The following is a 27,818-nucleotide window of genomic DNA, read 5'->3' as shown; positions in this document are numbered from 1 at the left end:
TTCCGGTGCGGTCTGGCTATAGCTCACCACTGTATATAACGATATCATATCATCCCGATAACCCACATCCCCATTAGACACCGACTACAGTCAGATAGATAGCTGAGGAGTACTCGCGTCACAATATCGCGTCGAGATAATACCATGACGCATCACTCAAGCGTAACGAGAGAACTGTGTAACATAAATATGAACAAAGACGAAAAACGCGTGGTGATATCCGGTTACCACTATGGATCTGCGCTGTTTCTCCCTGTTTCGCGCTGTTTGCGGTGTTTTGCGCCGTTTTCTGGTTGGAAGTTGTGGACGTCGTACATGATATCAAACGTTTTTGAAAATGGACGGAGACGCTGATGTGTTTAATGAAGGTAAGTTTAGAAGTTGAACTCCATATTGTCATATCTGCATATGTCAACTGCAGTACGGTACCGATACAGTTGCATCGCTGTACAGCCATACAACAAAGTTTTAAGATCATACACACTGTCTGAAAAGAGTACCTCACCGGTGTGTCGCATCGAGCTAATCGTTATGAATGCGCTTGCCACCGCATCTCTGATCACTGATCACCTTGCCTGGGTTTGTAGGTTTGAATCCCATACTGGATGATTATGTGCGAGAGGATTGCTGGACTCCTTGCCGCCGTAGGGTAGTTCGCGGTTACGGCCTCATCCATCATCAAGTCCATGCTTCCGAAAACAAATAGGGTAGCTTAGCCACTTTGCGGCCACGATCTATAGGCGGCCATCAACTTCATCGATGTAATTAATGCCGAAAAAATTAACGAACCGAGACGATATTTCTCGCGCACTATCGTTCACTTATCCCTCGTAGCTCTGCGAAATTACACTAAAATACGGCCACAAACAACGAAGTTATGACCTAAAATCGACCGAACTACTGATGTAGAAAAGCTTGAAAATCTATAGAAATATAAGAGAATAAAAGATGAAACTTGTCAGTTGGGTAGAATTGTGTTTCTTTTAACCATCTTTAAAGTTTCGCAGTTCTACATTTAAGGAAGGGGGAATGGGGGTGTGCGCATTTCCAATAGGTCGATGATATCTTTGTCGACCAATTTGCGACCACCATGTTTTTGTGTGTTTGATTGCTGCGATGTGGTGCTTTGTTTTTAATTTGACGAGTTCTGTTCGAAATAAACGTGTTCTCAAATATATGACGGTCAGAAATGCAATTAGAAGCTTAATTTTTTCACGCATGGCTGCATATGTTGTAGTCTCGAGGCAGCAGAAACGATTTCCAAGGCTCAAAATCCGTGGTCGCACACTGGTCGTTCGGTCGCAAATATGTCTTCTGAGTGTCATACTTTGGTAGTTTGTATATCTCTCTGGTTGTAGAAAGTTAATTCAAGTTGTAGCATGTAGAATAAATGCCAATGCACATACGGAGAAAAAATTAACAGATTAGAAATATTGGTTGAATGAAATCGTCCGCAGACTGGCTGCACCACCTTAACTGGCTAACTAATCCCATACCCGCAAGAGGCCGTGGTTCGCCCTATGATTAAGTTGTCTTATCGCCTTTTCTCTCCCCCGAGATAAATATGTAAATCCTATCCTAAATATGTAAATCCTATCTTACCGTACCGTACGGTCTGACTGTATGGGGTACCGTACCATATACCAGTATACTGTGATTCCAGCCTTCCCTACATCTTTCTGTCTTTATATATGTTTCTCTAATTGTTTTTATCGTTTTTCAACTTTATATCATCAACTTTACGTTTCCTTTATATACCACAGCAATATATTGTGACCGAACCAACTTTATTCGCAATGGATTTACAGATTTTAAGTTTGGATTTAACTCTGCTTAGTCAATAGTGCAAGTTGAAACCACACTGACCGCATGCAATCCAACATATTAGTTCGTCGGTTCGCCGTTGAAGTGTTCTTCATAAATCGTGCAGTCATCTTTCTTTAGAGTTCTTGTATGGCATTTTTTTCCTAAAAGGGTATTCACATTGTCTGCAGTGTATCAGTCAGTTAGTGGAAGCAGGTTGTCCGCCGATGACAGGAAACCAATTTCTGTGAAAAATTTTATTTTTCAAGATTTCACTTGGATTATGAAGTTGCCATTCTGGTATTTTTAGACTGGATCATTTGAACAGTCACCTGTTTTATTATTCCAAATTCAGCATAAAGCCTATCCTCAATCTGTTAACATAAAATTTAACAATTTAAATTCATGTATCAACCTGTAATACGTTTTTGGAACCTGCATTTGTCATGTAATGCTAAAATGCAAACTTAGGTGATTCAAAATGTATTTGTGACATGTAAATTTGACTGGCTGTACATCTCCCTTCAATAATGGTGATTGTATAATTGTAAATATTCGATTGAAAATAGTGGATTTAAAACAGCCCCTCATTTAGGTGCGAAAAGTCAATATCCCAGAGAAGCTTAGAAGATGCAAGTTTAATCTCGTTATCTCTTTTAGCAACTTTCTGAAGGAGAGCTCTATTTTATTTTTTTATTTTTACAGAATTACGTTGAACTTGCTGTTTGTTTTATTATGGTATTTTATTGACATAAGGTATCAAGAACTGGTGCATATTCATGATTCTACCAACAGTATAAATTATGTTTTCAGATTTTGATGATTTAGATTATGAAATGATTGATGAAACTAACATTATTTCTGTATCAGATGTCATTGGTTTCTTTCAAGCGGTTAGAGGTCAGTATGAGTATTGTAGGATTTTACTGTTTTAGCTTTAAATATAAATATTACATTTAACCTAGTTATGGAGTAATTCTATTGATTTAAATTCCATCACCACTTCTAATGTTGCAATCAACTTTCAAAATTTTTTTTTTGATTTTTATTTGGATATTTGAGAGTTATCAAGGGCAAGAATGCTTTATTGATTTATTAGGTTTCTTCTGACTAGAGCCTAGTCAGCCTATCAGTGTGAGTCTAATGCAGACATTTAACTGGGAATTTTAAAATTTTCTTTGAATAATAATACATAATTCCCACACCTTAGAAGTCATACTAAAATAATCATTTTTAGGCTGTGTGAACTTTTTTTATCAATTTCTCCTGGTTTCCTTGACAGTTTATGAGTTAATCTAATCCTAGTCTCTAGCGATTATATAAAAGATAGCAATAGAATAGGTAAACAAACCATGTCTGTTACAGTACAAATTATCCGTTCATATATTTAAATATTGCTTTATCAATGTAAAAGAAAAAAGTGAACATTGTGTCCAGTTTTATCATTACATTCACAATCAACTAGCTTGACAACTTCGTTTGCACTTGTTTGAAGATTGTTTGTGCATTTTAGACATGAGAAAGATGTAACACGCATTATGTGCATATATTCGACCAAATAACCTCTGATAAATTCAATGAATAGTTTCATATATTAACATCCTTATAACATTTGTTTTCCAATTCATATGATGCCACCTAGTATACTATTGGCTAATTGATGGCCCCTTACATATAAATTCACTTTTGCATAATATTGAGGGGTCTTGACAACTGCCCCATATTGAGTGATTACTCGTTAGCACAAGAAAGCGCATTAATATTACTAGATCATATATGAAATCCAACTCAAAAAGTGCAACTTCCTGAAAATCATGAAATGAATGATGTCTTGCAGCCTTGGGAATAAATGTCTATACCCTTTATATTAGTAGTTCTCAACCTTTTACTGACTGCGAACCACTTTAGTGTTTTTACTCTGTCCGCGTACCACCGACAAAGCCCTTTTTAGGGTTGGGGAACAATGGAACTGGAAACGCTATATGGGAGTATTTTATAATGTGGCATTGCATCCACTTTTAGAGCTTCGTTCGAAGTTTCAGCGTATTTTTTATATGCAGTAACAACGTATTAAGTGCGAACAAAATAGCAAAATAATTCTGTTGTCTACCGCCAGAGCTGAAAAGGCTCGACCACCACTGAATTATCACAAGCCTTGGGCGTATAATGTATCAAGGCGCTATCAGGGTTTCTTGACAGTCGACCACTCCTGCAGCATGGCCTTTTGTCGTCGATTCAATAATGCATTGTGATGTGACACAAAAAACGGGCGAAAGCATGCCCCTCCCATGTCCTTTTAGGTGGAAAGTAGCGGGCGAGGGCAACCTCTATGTACAAGGACTGCTAGCGCTATAAACAGTGTTAAGCGAATAAACGATAAGAGAAAGCATTGTCTGTATATTTTAGCCAACTCAAAAGTTAATTGTGGTTCGCTTACCACAGGTTGAGAACCACTGCTTTATACAATTAACTTTGTTGGTTTTAATTTTATAAATAAATATTTTATCAGTCATGCCTGCATCCGTGTCCTTTTTTGATCACCTATTTCTCAATTTATTTTTTTCATCCGCTAAACCAACATTGTTATATTAGATCTTTATTGTTATTTTCATCGAAGGGTATGACTATTCTTGTTTTTCTCTTGATTGCACTAGTCAAGTTATTCTTAGGCCTTTCTGATAGTGATGCCCTATCTAAATAGTTCGATATTTCAGAGTTTCGAATTATATACCGGTATAAATTTAATTTTTATTTATAATCTCAATGAATTTATTTTTCTGAAAAATCATGACATTTTGCTTTGCAAAATTGATCCATATCTACAATTAATAAACATACTGAATTAGATTTTCAATAGGCTGGAAAAGCTATTCTAGCTTGCTTAAGGCGTATTCATGAAATAATATTTTCCAGCTGCATCTCAGGACAAAATTACAGAATTATGTAATTCTTTGGATGATACAGTTGAGATGTCATCAAACTCAATCATAAAAATGATCAAAGAGTTTGCTGAAGAAAGAAGGTTCGTTTTTATTATCAATCTTTTTTAATTTGAAAAAGGATGTTGCGAATAGTTTCAGCAGATAATAAATCTTATGACCTAACCATTTTTATGTTCTCGCACTGTTAATTTTTACATGAAATATGTTATAATATTAGTGATCAAGTTGACATGTATTGTTGTGATAGTTTTTCTATTGAAAACCAATACAGCCTAGTCATTACTCTATTTTTCTCAAGACGTTGGTCATGTTCTGTGTGAAAAGTCATCAGGAGACTAATGTTGTTTTGAGTCAAAATACAATTTTGGTGTGTATAAAATTAGTATATTTCGTCTTCAATCACCTTCTGTGCCACAGTCAGTTTTTACTTTTGACCATTGAGTGCCTTGGTGTTAACAAGAGAGCTTTTTTCCCATTTGTTCTCTCTCAAATTCCTTTTTATATTTGATCGCAGAAGGGGCAAACCTTGTGATGAAGTCAATTTTCTGTCACTTTGACACACCAAGCCTCGGTGAATTTTTAACTAGGCTAACACAAACCAACTCATCAGTTAACTATTACTGTTTAACTCAAACAAAAGTGTTTTTGGCTACCGTATATGCTCGTTTTACGGCCCGGTCTTGATTAAGGGCTCGCTGAATAGCCGCCCATGTGAACAGAACATAAAAATAAATACGGGCCGGTACTTGAATACCCGCCCGATGTAAAAGCTGATTTTTCAGTGGTAGAGAACAATAGGAAATAAGAAGCGCTTTTGTCACAAGGCTGTTGAATTTTAAGCGCCGGTAGATAACACTCACGCCTTAGGCGTCCAAGTACATAACAGATAGCATTGATTACGTAACACCATGGTTCTCAAACTGGGTGTCGTTTCAATATTGATAGGGCGTCACAAAACTTTTCTTCATTTGCGGATTTGTACCTGCGGTGCGTAGAAAAAGTCGAAATTTTTGTTATTCTCATTTGAATCATACTTGAGAACTGGAAATAACAATATAATAATTATTGTAACGATCGAAAGTAACAAGCGCCCATGCTTGAATAAGGGCCGGTTTGAATAAGGGCCCGGTTAGTGAGTTGGTTGAAAAAAATATGGGCCCAGGCTACAAAACGAGCAAATACGGTATATTGTTTGGTGGATCGTGACTTAATGTGGGTGGCTTTCGCCTGTCTACTGAGTACAAATCGTGCGGTTTACTGTACGTATACAAATTGGCCATGTTTGATAAGTTGATCGCTCATATCCTTTAGTCATTTCACTGGAAGAAGTTGAAACCAGGGTGTGATGGCATCAGTTATTAAATACGGTTACAATGTGCATTGGCTATGCTAGATGAGTTGATAGTTTAGAAATTGGTCAACCTCAATCGTAGTATAATTTGGATGAGGCGATTCATTGACTACGTCATGCCTCATTTTAAAATTTCTTGTTCTATCTTTTCACTTTTTATTTTTTGAAAATGGTATAGATGGGTCAGTGGCAGTGAACAGTACGTGCCAAATGACAAATATATACATTCTTGGTTCGACGCACGTAAAGTGTTACTTATAGTTTTTGATGAACTGGTATTAGAACAAAAATAACTTTTCTTTCTATCAACTGGATCATTTGTTTCAAGTTTTCTGTTAATTAAAGATGGAAGTGCTAGAGCTTGTAGTTCCCTTTTATATATTTATATGTTTCATAGACTTTGTGAGCTTGTGTGACTTCATCCACATTTCATTATGATATTTCTTCTTTGTTGTGTTTCAGGAACTCATTTTCTAGTGATGGTGACAAACTTGAAGGTATGGATAGTGATTGATATATTGTGTTGCTATGCTTTCAGTAATGTTCATATAATATTATGTTTTGTACAATTTATATCCACTATTTATTTTGAATATTCTATATTCAGTCCTCATTAAGGTAAATTTGTGAGTTTCATGAGAAAAATATAATAATTCAAATTATCTCTGTTCTGAACACTACTTTTTTTAACATCCTCGATAATTTCAATTTTTGTTCTCTAAAACAAATCTGTTGATATCATTAGTTGCCAATAAGATGTTTTATAACAGGCGTATATTCTGTTTCAATATATTTGTTAGATTGAAATTTAACCAATTAAATGCTATTAGTATTGAGCATGGCTTGAAATTTCCAAATGATACAGGCCCTGAATATAGACCAAATATTATTTATGCTGGGGTAATAGGATAAGGGATGTATAAATCTGACTTCTACTAGTTTTTAAATGTCTGCCTGCCAATGATTCCAACTTTAAAAAAGGTTCAATGTTTTCAAACACGATACACTAAATCAGGGTGGTCCAAACCCAGGCTTCATTTTATCTGTGGCTAGGGCTGTCCAAGCGAACCAAATAATCGAATCGAATCGCAAATTATTCGAATTGTGTTTCGGCTAATTTTCGAATCGCTAAAATTAGGTACCGGACATAAAGCGAAAACCACCTTTACGGCATAACGCTGATATCCTGGAAATTAATGTTGAAAGAGAAGTACGCATTCTCAAATATCGGACATCCAGTCGCGATATTCAATCGTTGATATGCACAAATCTCACATTAATAGTAATTGCTACCCAAGTTTGTAAAGTTTAGAAACCAACAAACAGGAAATAACTTATCCTAAAACACAATTAAAATTCAGTCGGCAATAAATTGCGCCAAGACGATGCCATACAAAACAAAAAAGATTTGGTCGCGAGAGTTACGTTAGATGGATGCAAAACGACGTTGTTTTTTAGGCAGAATGTAAAACAGTCAAATTAAAAAAACGGGAGTTACGACGCCCTTAACACATTGTGTTTATTAAACTTCCCTGGTAAGTCCTTCAGTATGTACTATTATTAATTATTATTGTACTTATACACCTGTTGGAGTATTTCGGACAATTTCTATTTAAAAAAAATGAAAACCCGACATATAATAAAGACGCAAAAGTAAAATGAACATTTATTGAAAAAGTTATTATTCAAGAAAGACATGATCGTACAATTCCGCCAAAATTTCGATGTTCGCAAGTGAGATGATAAATGAATACTTCCCTGTATTCGATCAATTAACCTTAGCGTATCGTTGTTCTGCCAACCAACCTGCCGGGTGCAAAATATTTCCGTCCTGTGATATGCTCACAAATATTCTCGATATTAATATCATACCCTCGCGTATGTACTTTCTATTAGGTCTTTAGTGATCCCTTCCATCCTTGACCAAGTCTTGTTTCAAATATGTGAACATTTTATTCGACCATACATGGCCGGCGGGATGTTAAAATTGTAAACAAGAGAGAAGTAAAATCAATCACGAATTTCGTTATAACAGTTCGTTTACGAATTGTTGCGCCTGTTATTGTCGAAAATGATTACATTTTGAGGCATTTAAGCAGTAATAATTAGGGCATGACATCATCAAATTCGTCAAGTGAGATCTTGACATTGTAAATTCCGTAAATAAAATTGTGAACTACTCGGTAACGAATTCAGCTATAATAACCGTCGGGGTATTGTTTTGTTGAAAATTATTATTAATGTGAGAGCACCAAAAACATACAGTCCATACCGATGCAACTGCAATTTATATGGCCGCACTTGGTGTGGCGCGTTTATTAATAGTGTAAAATAAATTAAACGAATATCAATTATAACCAAGCCTGTCAGCGTGTTTATTTTCTGTGGGCAAGAATCATAAAATACCATCTTGAGACAAATTCACTTCTATTGCAAAATCTTAATTTTCAGTTATTATCGTTATACAAATAACGTGTGGCAACTTTTTAATTTATCGTCGACCAAAAAACCGCCCCACACTCGTCCAAACGTGTGTCGAGCTTGAACGACAGGAACATTTTCATCGACGACTTTAATTAGGGAAAATATGTATTTTATTGGGAATGCAAAATAAATGTAACAAAACGCATTTTTTTGTGATATAACTTTGTATTTTCGGAAACGGGTTGCCGTGAAAGGTAAAATTTGAACTAAATTAATCGCAAAAATGTTTTATTTTAAATGTAACAAAACACATTTTGCGATATAACCTTGTATTTTCGAAAACGGGTGTCCTGAAAAGTGAAATATGATCTAAATTAATCACAAAAATGTTTTATTCAAATGTAACAAAACACATTTTCGCGATATAACCTTGTATTTTCAGAAACGGGTGTCGTGAAAAGTAAAATATGATCTAAATTAATCGCAAAAATGTTTTATTTTAAATGTAACAAAACACATTTTTCGCGATACAACTTTGTATTTTCGGGTGTCATGAAAAGTAAAATATGATCTGAATTAACCGTAAATAATGTTTCATTCCAAATGTATCAAAACACATTTTTTGCGATATAACTTTGTATTTTCGAAAACGGGGCGTCATGAAAAGTCTTAATCTAATGTTTTACCTATCGTCTAACTAACGTCTGGTACACATCATTTTCGGGGAGAACTCTAGCCCGCGAAACGTCATTTAATTTAAAATAGAGAATGTTTCACACATTCCAAAAATTTAAGATTGTTGCAATCGAGCAATCGGAAAATCGCCAGTAAGTCGACAGGGATTCAACCCTCCGGATTCAGTATTCTATATCCCGCCGTGTCAGAACTTTCTGAAGAATGGAACAAAGAACCCGTCGAACCGCCGCGGAAGAAGGGGAGTATTTTTTGCACTAATAATTAGGGCGTGACATTATCAAAATTGTCAAGAAACTGGTGAATTTGCAAATTCCATGAATAAAATTGTGAATTGCCGGGTAACATTTTAGCTATAATTATCGCCGGGGTATTGTTTTGTTGAAAAAACGTTGAAACTTGAGGGAATCAGTTAATATTAGCGCCTGACCTCTATTAGGCACAAAAGCACTCTAGCTCAATCTTTTTAGCATTAAGTCGCATACGTAAAATATCCTGTAAAAGAAGTGATGTTCATTAAAGTCATTTCGTCTTATGACCACGCAGAAATGCCTTTATTGTCGAATTATTCAATCACTATTTTAAATCAACATTCAGGATTGGCACAATTTCAGATTTGCGAAGTTTATCACCATAGAAAAACATGAGAAAGTTATTTGTCGTCTTATTAAATATCTGCATCACGGTATCGGCAATAATATTACCATGCGCATAAAATTGGGCGGGTAAATTTACAAATCTTGATAGGTAATATTAAAGCTAACGCAAATGTTAATTTGGGTCCTCAATGTCTTCAACAGCTGTTGCCGATGTGAACGAACGGGTATTATTCGAAATATAAAACTTCGATGTCCGCCGACCCGCAAGAATTCATATTTGTAAAAAAGAGAGGGCGGGAACATAGAACCTGGATATCGCCGCCAAAACGATCGGTGACAAGAACAATTAGCGATTACAAGGGAATTAACCAGTAAAAAGGTTTTGTTGGATTTTTTAATGTTTCCACCGACGTTCCAAAAATATATATTCGGTACTCGTTAAATATATTCGATTCAAAAAAATATTGAATTTTGCCCATCCGTACTCCCATATCAATGAGAAATAGTTGTGTAAATATCGCAAAATTCCGGAAAATACCAAGTGCTTTCAACATTGTGATTAAAATAAAATGGCACTTAATGGTTTTTTGTGAATTTGGTGATGGTATTTTGTGAATTTGGTGATTTTGCAAATCTGTGACATGCTGCTAAAAGTTTCGTCTGATTTGAAAATCGTGCACTTTGGTCACAATTCATCCAAAGTGACTATACCACTTTACTTACACTTTTATAGTAATTTTGAATTCATCGATATCATTGATAGTCACATGACCACTCTCGTTCAAAGAAACGCACTGCGTAGTATTCCAACATCTGGTTTCAAAGACGTCGTCGGGAGCGTTTTTGCGGGAGAAGCGGGATCGGTGTGCTTGTATAATAATCATATTATAAACAAGAATTTTGCCGTTAATGCAAAAGCTTTATCTCCTATGTCTGCATCTCATAGGTTAGAATTCCGGTAAATATAGTTATGATATGCAGAATTGAGTTACAAAAAGACTAGTATGTTACTTATTTGTCAACTTAATACTCACACGAAAATATTTGTCAACTTTGAATTTTTATTCCATTCAAAATCGTAAAAAAGTGCTAGTTCTCTTCAAAATCGGAAAAAAGTGCTATTTCGCAGTCCCTAAAAAAAGTTGCGAAAGTGCTTCGCAATTTTCGCAAAAAAGTGCGCTAATAGTGAACACTGCTCTTAACACTCAACAGTTTTCGAGACCCAAATTTTGGAGTACTGCAATTTTTTTGACCAGTTCATACAAGCGTGTGATCTTTCATAAATCTGAAAACATTGTATTGCAAAATACCAGCAGTAAGTAAGATGTAACTGCACATACGTTACCACAACATCGAAGGGCAGGCGTTTATTGTATAATAGAGACAGATTTAATATTGCGCAATAATATTCGATTATTCGGTTCGATTCGGCGAAAATATTCGATTCGAATCAAAAAATTATTCAATTTTGGACAGCCCTATATTGTGGCCCGCGTCACATTCGGAGAGTTCTCAGAAAATCTCATTTCGTGTTGTTTCGTCATAAAATTAATCAGAAAAATCTTTTGACATATTGTCATCACTATATTGTCACTGAATTAAAAGGTGTTATGGATAGCTGGGGAAACTAGCGAAGTTGAATGATGTGCTTGGCGGTCTAAATTGTAATCTGGCTTTTTAACTTTTTGGTCGGGAATATATGCAGACGATATAGGCATCATAGAAAACTAAAAATCGAATGCGGATTCTATTAGACGAGAATGGCTATGCCTGATAACTATGTGTTTGCATAATAAAGGTGTTTGTTTTGTATTGCACTGTTTACCTATTCTTGGCACTATTGTGGCCCGCGAACAATGCAAAAATAATTTTGTGGCCCGCGGAGCCGACAACCTTGGACCACCCTGCTCTAAATTATTACCAATTATCAAAGATATAATTGCAAAAGATTGTCAACATAATAAACTAAATGAATATCAAATTGATTGATTTATCTTAAAATGAGATATAGCTCATTAATTGTTTGTCATTTCATTTTTTTCAGATATTTCTAACTTTCACAACACCACTGGAAATTTAGAAGGATGTGGGGGCGATGTATCATTGTTCGAACCGTAAAAACATTTAATACTATTGTTAATTTGTAATAAGATAATGTACGAGTGTATACAAAGTGTCAGTTGTTGCATGTCGCTGACTAAATCCTTTCATGTTAAATCATAAATTTGAGGGGTTGTAGTTTGCTCATATTTCTCATATAGTCTTAAATTTGTAGGGATCTTGGGGAACTTATACTGAGAAACAAAAACTTGTCTCACTCAAACACAAATCTTCGAGCTGAAAATTCTGAACTCCGCAAACAACTTGAAGCATTTGAAGATGAGTGTGAAAATCAGCGTGGGACAATTGCAGCCTTGGATAAAGACCTCAAACAGTACATAAGCCCATTTTTATTCTATTAGTTAATATGATATTTATTCTAGTTAAATTTATTCCCGAAAACTGCGAGGCATTTTTTTTGCCACTCAAAAACAGTGTTATATGCTTATACTATTACTACTAGTCTACTACTATTCACTATTATTCCACTTTTTTCGAAAACTGCGAGGCATTTTTTTGCCACTCAAAAGAAGGGTTATATGCTTATACAGGAGGTTTCTAAACTTTAAAAACTCAAGAAGCGGTCACTTTTAACTCGTGACGCACGGAAACTATTCTAACTATTATCGTTCTATTTTGGGTACGTTCGCAGAAGCAAACTCCTTCGTGTCATCGTTTCTAATAGTGTAATATATGGAAACGCCGCAAGTGGCATCGGCATACAAATATTTCATACTGAGTTTGCAGCATTCCAGAGAATGCTATAGCATCGTTTCCTCTCCGGCAAATATCCGATACTTAGCTAATTAATAACAATTACCGTCAGATCGAACAACATGATATGGTTACTGCCGACCAATTTTAAAATAGGGCATGCAAAATATTCTTCGAAGACATTTGACGAAAAAAGGTTTTCCAATAAAATCATTCCACAATTAATAAAATATCTAAAACCGTTGCCAATAAATTCAAAATTATATTTATGGAGGTTGCTGATTGATTGTAAGGAATGTTGGATGACCCTAATTATTATTACTGCACAGCAAGTCAGCAACCAACAAAATGCATCGGCAACATTATTTTAATTCAATAGCATTTAGGTAAGGAATAGGAACATACATGATAAGGCTAATACCGTGCCATCAGGTATAAGTAGATTGCGACATCTCGTGTTACGCGGAAAATGAAAGTCTGGGAAATATTGGAAAAACAATTATGCGAGGGGCGAGAGTCATTTACGCACGAAATGTGTCAGAAAGACTTATTCCGCTGTGTGTGCTATATATTATATTACACTTATACTACCATTTGAATATTCGAATTAACCGAAAAACAATTCAAATAATGTGCGACTTTATTGGACATCCCTAGTTATAACCTGTTTTACGGGGCACAAAATTATTCTGAGTACCCCTATATTTAAGAGTCAAAACGAAAGCTAGAGCACCTAACTTGGTGAAATCGATCAGGGTATTTTCGCACTTTTTTGGACTTGCGACGCACATTCGTACTCATAATTTCCCTAGAGCAGGGGTTCCCGAATCGCAGGCCCATTACAGTTCGCGTAACGATTTAAAATGGCTTGCAGAACTTGAGTGAAATAGTTTACGTTTAACACATTGTGTGTTTCCCTTTTTCGTTCTAGATACCGCCAATTGTTACATCATTATCACAGTTTAAGCACGTGTATATTCGTAACAATTCAATTATATTGGTATCTTATGTATACCTACCGGTATTATGATTATATACGGCAGTTTTAGTTATCAGGCCTATATTAAGAAATTATAGAGATGTCAAAAAAAACGAAAACTAGAAACTGAAAATTAACGTTTTTTGGATAAATGGCAGCGTTCTTACTTCTTTATTGAAATAAATAATACTTCAGCGATTTGTCTTCTTTGCCAACAAACTATTTCAGTTCTGAAGTAATGCAACATTACGTGCCATTATGAGACAAATCATTTTCGAATTATGATCTGGTAACGCGTGAGCAGCGTAATTAAAAATTTAATTCATTGGTAAATTCATACAAACGTGTTCAAAAAAAGTCAAATGAAAGTGAATCTGCGTTATTGGCCAGTTATATTGTAGCCCAGAACATCGCTAAAAATAATCGCTCGTTTGGTGAAGGGGATTTTTTCAAGCATCAGTCTTTCTAACAACACAATTATGAACGTTAACAAATCAAAACTGCGGGACAGACTAACAGAAAATCACTTGAATGCGTTATCGCGAATATAGTGTACCAAATTGGAGCCAAGTTTTGAACATCTGAGATTTCGAGCCAACCCTAATTACATGTACATACAAAAATACACTAAGTTACGTTGGCATTTCATTTCTTTTATATTTATATACATTGGGATGTTTTTTGTCTAACAAAACAAACCATAAGTAGCCATTTATAGGAGGAGAGTATGCCAGATGAGCAAGTAACTTTATTAATTGCTATTAGTTGAAAATTCCTTGTTGAAAGTTGTGCTTGTTATTCCTCAGGTATTCAATCACCTAACTCAGGGGTCGGCAACCTACGGCCCGCGGGCCGGATCCGGCCCGCGGAGCACTATAATCCGGCCTGCAACGCTTCACTAAATTATAGTAACAAAACATCCGTTTTGACGAATATATTCTTTAGACTAAATTATATTATAACCTAACAACTATATATTTCACAATTACTCGTTTAATGAGCATATAATTTAAATATAATTAAGCAAATGGCAACAAAACGCAAAAAAGTTGATGCTAAGTGCAAAAGGTTCAATGGCGCTGAAAATATTCAAATGAAATTTTATGAGATGCAATGAGGAAATAAATCTATATTCTATTCGAGAGATGTATCGCTGCTTGATTTTTATTATAAAAAGTACCATCCGTTCTGTTTTTCAACTTTCTAAAAATCTGTGCGGCCCGCCAATGACTTGCAACATTAATTTTGGCCCGCGAGCGACAAAAGGTTGCCGACCCCTGACCTAACTAATATAAATATTAATTTTCTTACATAACAAACTGTGATCAAGCTTGCAGCCTATTTCAGTGCCAATTATTCAAAATTTTCCCAGGCCGCTTGAGCGCGCCCTGAACCCCAGCCGTATCGCCGCGGCATTTTTTGCCGCTCCCTTTTATGGCTTGCAAATATCCTTTTTGCTTCAAATTTTGGCCCGCGGTCACATTCAACTTTGAGAACCCCTGCCTTAGAGTGAACACTGCTGTATACATATCTAGAATTGAATCTGTAATAAATTATTTTGAAACATTCATTTCACCAAGCCAACTCTGATATCTTTATGCATTTCAGCTATCAAGTAAGTAAACCAGATGTTCAGCTTCTTTTAAAAGAGAAAGATGAGATGCAAACCAGGGTACAAACCAAGGAAGAAGAAATTTCAAGTTTAATTCACAGAGAGAAAATTGTAAAAGAAGAATCAGAAGATTATCGTTTGAGATTATCTTGTTTACAAGACCAGGTTAGTTTGTAGTGGTATTTCAAATTGTATGTTTGTGTCATCTGTCAAGCGCTATATATCATCAATGTCAGCTGTATTATTTTCGTTTATCTAAAATGGTCATCGATTTTGTGGAAAATTCGAATGCAACCGAACTGCTTCTAATTTTATCCTTCAATCTTTGACAAATACTTCCTATTTGAAATATTGCCAAGCTTCATTGATTCGCGGCATCAGCCAGATAAAAACAAAACACATAGCCATTATTCACAGATTTCAATATTGGTTAGCATTTTTTACCCCTACCAGTTATACAATTTGTTATTTTTTCAATTAGAAATTGTGTTGAGAATAGATTAAAGTCCATTCCATTTTAGTATGATGGTGTTTCCGTCATTCTTGATCAACTAAGAAAAGAGAACATGGAAATGGAGCAAGAGAATATTGCTGTAAAGGTTGTAGCACTGTTTTATGTTCATATTTTATGACTCAGGATGTGAGACAGTAAATGTAAATGACCTGCTATATGCGTGTACAGCAACCTTTTCCCATCCACGTACCATTCCAAATTTTTTAGCAGCACTCGCGTGCTACCTACATGAATTTTACGATTAATTTTCTCCAACTTCTTATGACATCATAACCATGCATTTGATTTATGTACGATTTTACATATGGATAGGTAAATTAGCCAACAATATGTTATTTTTTAATGAATTTCAGTTTTTATCTCATCTTTTTTCTTTTTTGACAGAGCAATTGTGACAGTTTTCAACTCTCATTGGAAAATAAGGATGAGCAGTTGGTATTGGTGAGAAACTGAATTATGTTTCAGCTTGGACATGACAACTTGAAATACTTCCAGTCCATAAAAATAATGCAAAACTGAGGCCTGATATTTCCTATGATGTGACCTGCCTCCCTTAACCATAGATTTTATTCAAAACTTTCATTGAACTTCCATCAATTGTTGTCTCAGTATATTAATCGAAATCAAGTCACTTGGTATCGTTTTCAGCACTTCATGTTTTCAGCAAAAACACTTGGTTTGAAATTAAGGGCGATTATTTGAAGATAATTATGCACAATTATATGGAAGAACTATTTCCAATAGTGAAAAATTCTTATTGTGGCGCTTGCATAATTACTAGTCCATTTTTTTCAAAATCCACAGAGTTTGTGCAGCACAATGGCCAAAGGGCCCTAGGGGGCGGAAGAAAATAGAACAATAAACAAAAGTAGTGGCTCTTTTGGACACTTTCAACTTCTATCTACTGATAGTTTGAAAATGAAGGGTCTGTTATCTGAAAATAAAAAAAATTTGTCCCAACAACAATTACATACAACTATGCACATTTCACAGTCCCTCACACTGGCAGAAAATAAACTAACAATATCAAAGATAGAGTGAAATTTTATATTTCTACTGTTAATTTCTCTTTACTACAGAAAACTAAAGAATGCTCTCAACTAACTGATAAGATTCAAGACTTGGAAGTAACCATTAAGGTTCCGTATTTACATAGAAACTTGCATAGAATGACTTTCCTGTCACTGTTCATGATTACATATTTTTTAAATTTAGGATTTACAGGAAGAGAAAGAAGCCTTGTCTGTGCAAGTACGAGAAATGCAGTTTGAATATTCAATGTAAGGTTGTGTGCAATGATTTTATCATACGGATATATCAGCTGTTTGTACATACATATACCCAATATCTGGTACCGGTATTTCTAATGTAGCCTGCCACTGTCCAGGATTGTTTTTAGAATCAAAATTTGTCTTTAATATTTGATATCAAGAATTAAGTTTTCAGTTCGTATTTTTCTTTTGGAAAAATGGTTATTCGACAAACTGATGTTTTTCTCAACTTACTCATTATTTTACATGAATTTATTTATGTGAAATAATTGTTTTATCAGTTTTTAATGTCCTCACTCTGTACAAGGAGATACTGATTTTCTACATGCACCACGCCCTCTATGGTTCAGCATTGCCTATTCAATTTATTACACTGTGGGTTAAGTGTTGGGAATGCGGTTTGAACACCATTTCTTCAACCTGCGATGCCACCCACTATCATAGTAGATCATTGCGCCCAAATTTCATTCTTTCTACTTGTTTCAGTTGCCAAAAAGCTGTAACAGGGTCTGCTCCAGGAACACCTGTTCGTATCAGCATTCAACATGAACTCAATCAAGCTGATGATGTATGCTGTTTTGATATTATTTTTTATGAATTGTTTAATGTAGCCTACACTCTGTATAAGACACTAGACTAGCATTGAAACAGTAGCTGCAGGGATTGCTTAAAATTTTACTTTAATGCGACATTCATTCACACTTAAAGTGAGTTTAGGATATATATTTTACGGTGTTACACTCTGTATAAAGCATTAAACTAACATTGAAACAGCAGTTGCAGGAATTGCTTGAAATTTTATATACATGTGAGATTCATACATTTATTAAGACATACTGGTGTTCCTAATATTGATAAATCAAAACATTGTTTTGACACAAACTTTTATGTGACAATGTTTGACATGCTTGTTCATCGTGCCATCGCTAGATCATCAAATTATGTGAAATTCAATAATCTTTAAAATTGGAGTAACTTTTTTCATTCAGTGTATTGGAGAAAATGAATACCCTTCACCTATATGTGGAACAAACTATGTGAAAGGAACCAATAAACAGCTGAATTCTCCACTAACAGAGGTATTATATGGAATATAGAGAATTTATCAGTGACAAAGCTATTTTTTTGCAGTTTTTTTGATGTAACACTTGTAATATTCATGTAAGTTCAAATTGTCATTTAAATATTTTGGTATGTAAGATTTTTTGGATTCACATATTTAAAATGACTTTTTTGTCATAAGTATATGCTGCACAAAGATATCCTGATTTTGTCAAGTCTAATAGCTTTTGCTATTTATGTATTGACATTTCATTCTGTATCTTATGTTTTTTTGCATTATATTATTGCCTTTAAAAAAAACTTTCTGATGTTTAGTTTAATTGTCTGAGTCCTAGGCATTAATTTACCATTGGGTCAGTTTTTGGATTACTCTGATTTATAGCCTAAAGCAGGGATCGGCGACCTTTTGTCGCTCGTGGGCCAAAATTAAGGGTTGCAAGTCATTGGCGGGCCACACATATTTTTTGAAAGCTAATAATAGTATAATAAATTATAATAAAAATCAAGCAGTGATACATCTCTCGAATAGAATATAGATTTATTTCCTCATTGCATTGCATCCCAAAAAATTCCATTTGAATAATTTCGGCGCCATTGAACCCTTTGCACTTAGCATCAACTTTGCTGCGTTTTGTTGCCATTTGTCTAATTTTAATTAAATTATAGGCTCATTAAACGATTAATTGTGAATTTTATACTAGTTAGATTATAATATAAATTAGTCTACACGTGTCTCACAATGAATTCTGTTACGTAAAGAATAGAATCGTCATAACAATTGTTCTGTTACCATCCGGCCCGCTGGCCGTAGGTTGCTGACCCCTGACCTAAAGTATCACTTTTTGAGAAACCTTTCGATAATTCATTTTATCTTGCAACTTTTAAATAAACGATTCAGTCTTTTTCATAAAATACTTCTCAGAATCTACGAAAAGGTCTTCTATCCTACATTATGCAAACCCCTCCATCTCCTCGACAGCAGCAAGATTGTAGAAGCTCATGTAAGTATTGCGTTTTTAATTAGTTGAATCTCCAATATTTCCTTTCGAAAATCTGTGATAAAATCCCAATATTTTCCAAGAAGGTGGAATTTAACTGGTTTATTCCATAGTGCTTGGGTCTGAGTAATATCATTGACGAATTTGCCAGCTCGACCATCTGGCCACAGGGATGTCTAAAATGAAATAATTCGCTATTTCAATCACAATGTTTTGATGGTTTCCTATTGTTTATAGTTCTCAGATTTGAATGAAAGTGGTTTTGGATCTTCTGTTAGACCTAAATTGATAATTTTTCAAAGTGTATATTTTACTTCATATTTCTGCTTTTCCTAAATAAATCGAGCCATATATGTCTGACAGCAATTATACATTTTTCATTTTATTTATTGCTACAGCGAAACCGGAGTCTTACATGAGTGATAGTTCAAGCCAGACAAATGAGGTTTTTTTGAGCAATGACTATGTTCAAACCATCAAAAAGGAATTGTATGAATTTGCTGCTCAAACTGAGAGTAAGAAGGTCATTGAAATGTATACACAGACAGAAATGGAAAATTCTAGAAATGTAAGCACAATTTAGAAGAATTCTTTTTAAAACTGTAACTCTTCTGGTGCTTGACTGGTTTTATGTATGTGAAATGGGAACAAACCTGCTTTTCGGAGACTTATGAATATGTTTGTACAATATTCTCTTTTGACATCATAAACTGCTACTAGGAACTTCATTCTGATTATGAATTAGTTCATATACCTTCAATTTTGTTTACTTATGAGATAGGCTATATATACGAAACTTAAGCAGTGCCCCCCCCCCCCCCTCTCACAAAATTTTCGGAAGACTGAACAATACATGCGATTGTTTCTGTCAGCGTGATATGATTATTTACACTGTGAACATCTTGATATTGGTTTCACAAATTCTCCCCATCTCACACTTATCTGCGAGTTCTCTCGCAATTCTCAGGAGTGTCTGTCGATTTATGTAAATCTTGTGATTGTAGGACATCAATAATTAGTTTTCAGATCATCAATTATGTAAACCACCCAGCGACCACGAGTCTATCAATCATTTTACCAATACTTGCATTTGCATCCCACAGACGGAGCCAAAAGACTTTTGATTGAATTATTTTATTCAGGACCTAACATCAATTGAACGAGAAGATAGAATGTTTGAAGAGCAATCATCTTTGATTGAAGGATGTTACAAAGGTTTGATTGTCATGATCTTTGATTGTTATGAAACAACAAATTTGTATCATTTTTATTTCTAAATGTTGACTTTCACAGTAATTAAAATACCGGAAAGACATTATTTTCCCCAGGTCTGAGATCCCACTGCATAATTGGCTTGAAGTCTTGTTGAGCACGATAGTGTAACCACATCAGTGAAATATTCAAAATTAAAATCTGAAAATTGTCATAATTTTCATTTTGGGCTTTTCCAGATATGTATTTATGAATTGATTTATTTAGTGGGACTGACCATTCCTATACATCATTTTAATGTTTTATATTTGTTCACAGACCAGATTGTCACATTTCAACAGGATATTGAAGATTTAAAATTATCCTTGGATAGAGAGAAAAACAAATCCCAGTATCTCACAACACAGTTATGTTAATCTTTTTTTTTATCACAACCTACAAACTGTAACAAGATGAAAAGCAAAATAAAATTATCATATTTGTCCAGAAGTTGACCAGTTTGAATTAATCAGTCCATATGAAGTGAAAAACTGACAGCTCGTAATGAATAAGAAAAATGGGATAAAATTATGGTCTAACCTGGTACACATACTACGTTTCGGTGTGGGCCATCTTGGTTCACATACTACAGGAGTACCAAATAAATTTGAATGAATGAATTCCCTAGTTTCCTTCCCACTGATTGGAAGAGTTGCAAGTGACCACTGTCATGCCGAGAGCTGTGAACAGATGGAAATCAGTGAAAAGCGGTTGACATCATACTTAAAACATTTCAATACTGCTGGGGAACCAGATCGGTGGAAATGAAATTTCATTCCATTTTATTAATATTAGGTTGGAGCAAACAGAGCCAAGATTTACAAATTACAAGAAACATTAGGAAAAGAGCAAGAAAAAGTCACAGAACTGGCAAACATTAATGTCAAATTATGTTCAAGCAAACTGGATATGTGGTAAGGAATTATAAATATTGAATAAGTAGTTCTATTATAATAGATAATTATCTGTGTATTCTAACTAAATCGAGGAAACCCTAAGCTGAATTAAGCTTTTTTGTGTGGTATTTTGACAAAGGCACTTCATAAACGGTATTGTTATGTAAGGAGCTTCTGTGTCCAAAGAAGGGACGTAATTATATCATCAGATTGATATTACACCAGGAGTGGGGTGGTTGGCATGTGAGTTTTATCGTGTATTGCCAATTTAGTTTAACCACTTTCATTCAGAAATCATATTTTGGATATTTGAGCAAGACAATATTTGATTGTGTAGCTGTTGCTGGTCTGTATTTATAATAGTATATTTAGTTTTTAGTTTATATTAGTTTTAGTTTATAGTATATTTGGTTTATTTATATTTATATACTATTTTCCCTGGGTAAAAAATTACAATTTACAGTTTTGACTAAACAGCGCCTATATTCCATATTTTTGGCCATCAACAGTTTATCAGTGTTGAAATTTTGTAAATTTTCCACAGGTGGAATGATAACCATACCCCTGATGATGATAGCAAAGGTTAGATATGACATTCTCAAATAATTGCAATATTTATTTGTTAGGTTATATTCAATATGACACAGGAACTGGCACTCTATCATATAAAATTTCAAATGTAGTTATATATATTTTAAAACAATATACAATAAATACCACTTACAATTGTGGGCTGCACGTTACCGTAATAATATGTACTTCATTTTATACATAATTGTTAACTGTTTTTTAATTTCTTACAGTTATCCAAGAGGAGAAGTCCGAATCAGTAAGCTGATTTATGTTTAATAATTACCTATAATTTCACTTAAATATTCCCCTTCCTATTTAATATCTGACATATTTTTCTCTGTTTTACAGCATATTTCTCAGTTGATAGGTAAGATTTGAAAGTAAATTGCATGAAGATGAATTATCATGCTATTAATGTAAATTTTATGCCATATTTTTAGATGCCTTATCACTGGCTGGTACAACTGTGAGGAAGATTCCAAATTTTGATTCTGATTTGCTTCATGGACAGGATATCTCCCATGTTGAATATACAATGGAAGTATGCAATAGTTTTTATTTGTAAATTGACCTATTACACTCTGGGTAAGGTGGAGCAAAGTTTGAACTTGATTCTGTTACTCTTTGGTTTTAAATTTGGTTTTCTGTAATGAGGTAACTTGCTGCTAGTGAAAACCTGTGAAATTTTGAATCACATCACTTCTCTTGATCATACTTTGTACGGCCAAAACCAAATAATTCTTTATTCTGCATACATTCTGAAAATATATTTTCATATGGAATACCGGTATATTTTGAATTAGCTATGTTGAATGGTTGCAATTTTACAAATTGCTATGTATTCATAGAAGTATCACAGTACGGAGAAAATAAACATTGTCGTTATGTTTTTTTTCTACTGATATCAGAAATTGAAAGAAGCCTATTTTTAGTATAATGGTTTGATGCCAAATGCTCAAGAAGAGCTTAAAACTATTCCCGAAATCAACAATTTGCTATACCCAGTTTTAAATTTATTTGAATATTGATTTGTTTGGGACAACTCTGATCTTGATTTACCATGGTCAGTTTCACGAGTCTAATCACTCGTTTTATAAAGTCTTCTATAAATATGTTTATCAGGGTGGTTCCAAAGCCTGGGAGCAAATTTCTTTGGCAAGTCAAGCGGATAGAACAACATTTCCTGGGAGGTCTTCTATACTAAATACATGTAAAGAGGTTATAGAACAAGCAATTGAGAAGGTAATAATGGGGATCCTAAGTATTTAATTTCAATACGAGTTTTACTTCCTATTTATCTATAACAAAATATGCAAACAACAATCCATATGATTGTTATACAAATTTTTTGAAACACTTGTTGCTACTCCCTCCCAATGAACTTTTCCTGACTTAAGTTTTTAAAAAAGTCATGTGCCATGTTTAGGGCTGTCCAAGCGAACCAAATATTCGAAATCGAATCGAATAGCGCAATTTTTACTCTTAACACTCAACAGTTTTCGAGACCCAAATTTTGGAGTTATCCAATTTTTTTGACCAATTCATACAAGCATGTGATCTCCTTTTCATAAATCTGAAAACATTGTATTGCAAAATACCAGCAGTAAGTCAGTAACTGAACATACGTTACCACAACATCGAAGGGCAGGCGTTTATTGTATAATAGAGAGTAGAGACAGATTTAATATTGCGCAATAATATTCGATTATTCGGTTCGATTCGGCGAAAATATTCGATTCGATTCGAATCAAAAAATTATTCGATTTTGGACAGCCCTAGCCATGTTTCTTATTGACATGTTAAGATTTAATATGTTTTATTTACGCAATCTTCATTTTGACCCAACAGGGTCATCACTAGCTCAATAAAAAATGAGCATGGTATGCCTTCGTTCAGGGGCCAGCCAGGAGGGGAGGGGTTTGAGGCCAAACTTGGGATAATGATTGGGATTCTATGGCAGATAGTGGGGAATTTATATCGATGCCATCCTAAATATAATCAGAGTGGCAGCACTGTTTTGGAGCGGAGTCAGTGTTGAAAGACAAGATCAAATTTGACAAATTCGCCATAGATTATTATATTCACGGATTGTCGTGGTATTTGTGCTCTTATGCGGCGATGCAACCACGAGTTGCATTGAGCACATTAATATGGCACAACATTTCAAAGGTTTGTATTGGTTCATGGATTGGGTATTCTGTGCAACAGAAAACTTATCATCAGCCAAAATAGTCAGATCTTTTAACTCAAACGCCGTGGTGCTGAATATGTATTTTTGCACCCCTTCTTCCCTCTGTGAGTTTCTACTGCGCCCCAAGCAACATCACATCCTCGATTATGACCTGTTTTTAAAAGATTATCTAATGTCAAAGAGATTCTTATATGAAAGTGGTTTTTCCATTTAATATTTTTTTTAGTCATTTTTGGTTATTTTTATAGGGATTGAAAATGGTTCTAGTTCAAAACTTTGAGATCACTTGATGACCAAAACCAAATAATCTTGTATTTCAAATACATTATCAAACAATAATTTGAATATGAAATATCCACTGTATTATAAATTGAATTATGTTTAACAGAGTCTGGATTTGGTGAGACGGGAAATTAAGATACAAAGAGGGATTTATTCCCTCGGATCTACATTTTTTTAGTTATAGAAATTAGATAAAGTGATCTTTTGTCTCACTATAGGGGAGATGACATAAGAAGACAAATTTTACTAGTTTTCATTTGTATTAAAGATTTCTTTATTGATCTGATGTAATTACTTTGAAATTGTTTGTTTGAATTAGAACTTTATTCTCTGTTTTGGAATTCGACTAGATTGTAATTGTTTGTGCAAATCATTTTCCTTTGTCTTTAGAAAGTCGAATTGCTTCTTGAAATGTTGTGTGAGATTGTCTTTTATGATGATCATTTGGATTATGATGAATCGAAACGGAGGTTGAACTATTCATTCAGCAGTCAACTAATATCATTACAAAATTTAACCACCAAGTTGGGCAAAGTCAATCATGACATTGGAGCCAGAGAACAAGAATATAAAATGACTTCGGTTTTAAAGGTGAATCATTGGATATCATTTTGGAGTCTCAGTTCTTACCACTTCATGGCAGCTCATGCTACGAACGAACCGGATCGTTTCTTGCCATGGTTTTATGGCGCTATTCAGTAATCAGTATTACCGGTATATTCACAAAGTCATGAACCAGATTTTAGTTTATCATGCTGAATTATATCTACTTAAACCTGAAACCTAACCCCAAATCCATTAAACCTGTATCCATAAGAAAAATGTTCCAACTTACCCAATATTTGTCACCATCGGCGGCTCTACCATTGCAGCCGACATGCCTGGGTTACAGCAGCAAAACTTTTCCCCGCCATTGGTTTTCAATTTGCTGCCATGGTACCGGCATCTCGACATTGGTTCGGGAATCCTGTCATGGTTTTGCGGTAGCTCCAGCCGCCACAAAATACTTAACGCTGTCTTTTTTGCAAGTTTTGAACCTCTCTTCTCCTCTGAATTTATAAAACTACATCAACTGAAGAGATCCAGTTCATAATAAGTGATATGATGATGTAATATTGTTGCAGGTGTTATCAAACAGGCTTTCTAGCTTGAAGAAAAAGTATGAAGAGTCTCGAGCAAAGTTGTGTCAATTGTTCCATATTTCTCTTCATTGTCAGTGTTTCTCAGCTCTCAATATGCTTTCCGTGCTCAAAGATATAGAACATGATGATGAGGTAGTGAGTTCAATTCTATTATGTAGAATGGATATTGTTAGTGATTGTTTTTTCCTATACTTTTTAAGGATGCTATGTGGACCAATGGATCATATTTTTCAATTTATCTTCAAACATCGTCTGTATTACTGTACAATCACTTAGAACGGTCTCACCTAGTAGGCTATTATTTAATTTTATTTATTTCTCACAAATATATGGATGTATTAGTCTTTTGTTCTTGGTAAACAGATTACGCCATTTATGCACTTTTAGTTGAGATTGGTTTGGATTTTTTATTTTTATTTTCGAGTGGAAAGCCTATTAGGCAACTGCGACTTGATGTTGTGGTGAACCGTGGACCCACCCACTCTTTACCAGGACTAGATCCCACTCTATCTCTCTTTTACACAGTGGGGAGCAACTATCAGCCAGTCAATATCTATTGGTTATGGGATTTTCGTTTTGGTATTTCTGTCCTAATTTTGTATGTTTTTAGATCTTTGAAAAAAATGTCCAACTACACCAAAAACGTATCAAGGAGATTGTCAACTTGGATGGACCTGTCGTTCAAAATCAGGTATTGATAAGTTGTGAAAATCATTTTTTTGCTCATTGCATGAAAATATATGCTGATATTCTTCTTTTCTCAGATCTTACAGCTCCAGCAGAAGTTCAATCAATTGGATGACAGGTACTGGTGTTATGCAAAGATATGTTTATTTAACATAATATTTGTTTTCGCATTATGATTTTTTTAGCATGTTTTTCTTTTCAAGTTATATGATAGCTGATTAGCTGCTTGTCTTTAATCAAAACTACTTACTAAGGCTGCCAAATTTGGTGACTCGTATATCTCATTTTTTTCTAAGTATATGTTTTGTGATTAGGAAAATATGGCAACGTTATATTCACTAGTCTTTACTCTCTTCAGTTTAACTCAAGTTTTTGGAAGAAATTTGCCAGCCAGAAAGTGGTTGATGATGATTTTGTTCGTCTTCACTGCATACTTCACGTTTCAATGGGAGGATTATCATGTTCCACCGATTGTGTGAAAATTTTTCAAAAGGGATTGGTATCCTTCTAATTAATTGATAAATTTCGGAACTATATTTAGGTCACTGATTGCATAGGCCATGTAAAGTGATATAGCTCCACTTTTCTGAATGATTGATTATGAGGGCCTTTAATGGGTTACGTTACATAAATGTATTGAGGGTCACAAAATCCCTGCTCCCTCCTCTAGACATAGGTTCTAGGTTGCGAAAATCAAGATTTGAATTGGTAGCTGTTAAAAACTCTTGATTGTGTATTGCGCTTGAATGGGTCCTCGGCATGTCAACGCATTTATTTGAATTCACGCATCCGACAAATATGTCATTTGTTGAATTTTCAGCCTCTTATTTTTCAAGTTCAATTTACTTTACTTATAGTTTATTCTTTTGTTTATGAATGTTTGTTTGAGTGACAACTAGTTTCACGTATCACAGATATATTTATTCGCACAGGATATTGCTAACTTGGTATTTATTGTTTTTCTTGCAAAATTTATTCAAGAGGAATTAAAATTCTTTGTATTGAATGGGATTGTGTTGTTTTAAGAGAGGAGATTTAATTGAGGTATGCTGTAATCATGTAATGTCTTTAATTTGTTTTGATTTTATGCGATTACTCTCAGAAGTCTGGCCATGAACGGATTGAATTCAAGGATGTGCGCATATTGCGCACATCATTCAAAGCTCTCGACTGACTTCCAGCGCAATAGACGCGTCCTTTTGATTATTCCTCGAAAAATACCTATACGCAGAATTGAATTTCCCAATTATTGAAACTCTGACTAGGAACGATAATTAGCGCACATTCGGCGAACAAATGACAATATATATATTTACAAGCTTTTATAAAATAATGTGAACCCGAAAAAGGCTATGCGATTAAATCCGAAGAATGTTACATTCGTGAGGAACAATGAGGCTTGAAAAAATATTGTTTACCTAATGCAATATTGTTTTCCTATTATGCAAACTCTAGCTCAGTGGTCCGCGATTAAATTAGGATTTTAGGAAAATATTTGCAGTTCAGTATCGTTTTTTTGTAATACGATCGAACAGTCGCTGCCTATGACAATGTGACAATAGCCTACTAAAACTATTTTGATTTATCTCCCGTAGACCTATTGTGACAAATACGAGTTATGACATGACAATGCTAAATACGAGAACGCAGCCACAGAGATCAGTTTTGGTGTGCCATTTTGCCGTCGTACCCAAAAGTATCGATGGAAGCATTACGTGTTATTGTTCCATTCGC

General features: G+C 34.6%; 1 protein-coding gene across 4 annotated transcripts; it reads left to right on the top strand.

Moving 5' to 3' along the window:
* Positions 1-200: 200 nt before the first annotated feature.
* LOC120340557 (uncharacterized) lies at positions 201-27,090 on the top strand. Of its 4 annotated transcripts, XM_039408847.2 has the most exons (28): positions 201-368; positions 2,617-2,703; positions 4,717-4,825; positions 6,559-6,593; positions 11,857-11,926; positions 12,088-12,246; positions 15,214-15,382; positions 15,739-15,816; positions 16,116-16,172; positions 16,811-16,870; positions 16,947-17,011; positions 17,489-17,570; positions 17,992-18,081; positions 18,987-19,065; positions 19,461-19,630; positions 20,205-20,277; positions 20,593-20,681; positions 21,109-21,227; positions 21,754-21,791; positions 22,013-22,038; positions 22,131-22,149; positions 22,223-22,323; positions 22,905-23,024; positions 24,646-24,846; positions 25,380-25,529; positions 26,008-26,088; positions 26,162-26,202; positions 26,443-27,090. In XM_039408847.2, exons 1-28 carry the CDS (start codon positions 338-340, stop codon positions 26,561-26,563), a joined length of 2,520 nt encoding a protein of 839 aa, XP_039264781.2. In that variant the 5' UTR covers positions 201-337; the 3' UTR covers positions 26,564-27,090. The 4 variants fall into 4 exon arrangements, with proteins under 4 accessions (XP_039264781.2, XP_039264797.2, XP_039264789.2 ...); XM_039408863.2 differs by lacking the exon at positions 15,739-15,816; XM_039408855.2 differs by lacking the exon at positions 16,811-16,870.
* The last annotated feature ends 728 nt before the right edge of the window (positions 27,091-27,818 follow it).

Source organism: Styela clava, chromosome 1, assembly GCF_964204865.1.
Source record: "Styela clava chromosome 1, kaStyClav1.hap1.2, whole genome shotgun sequence".
In the NCBI taxonomy this organism is placed as follows: domain Eukaryota; kingdom Metazoa; phylum Chordata; class Ascidiacea; order Stolidobranchia; family Styelidae; genus Styela; species Styela clava.
The sequence above is the reverse complement of the archived record's forward strand: the minus strand, read 5'-3'. Positions and strand labels throughout refer to the sequence as shown.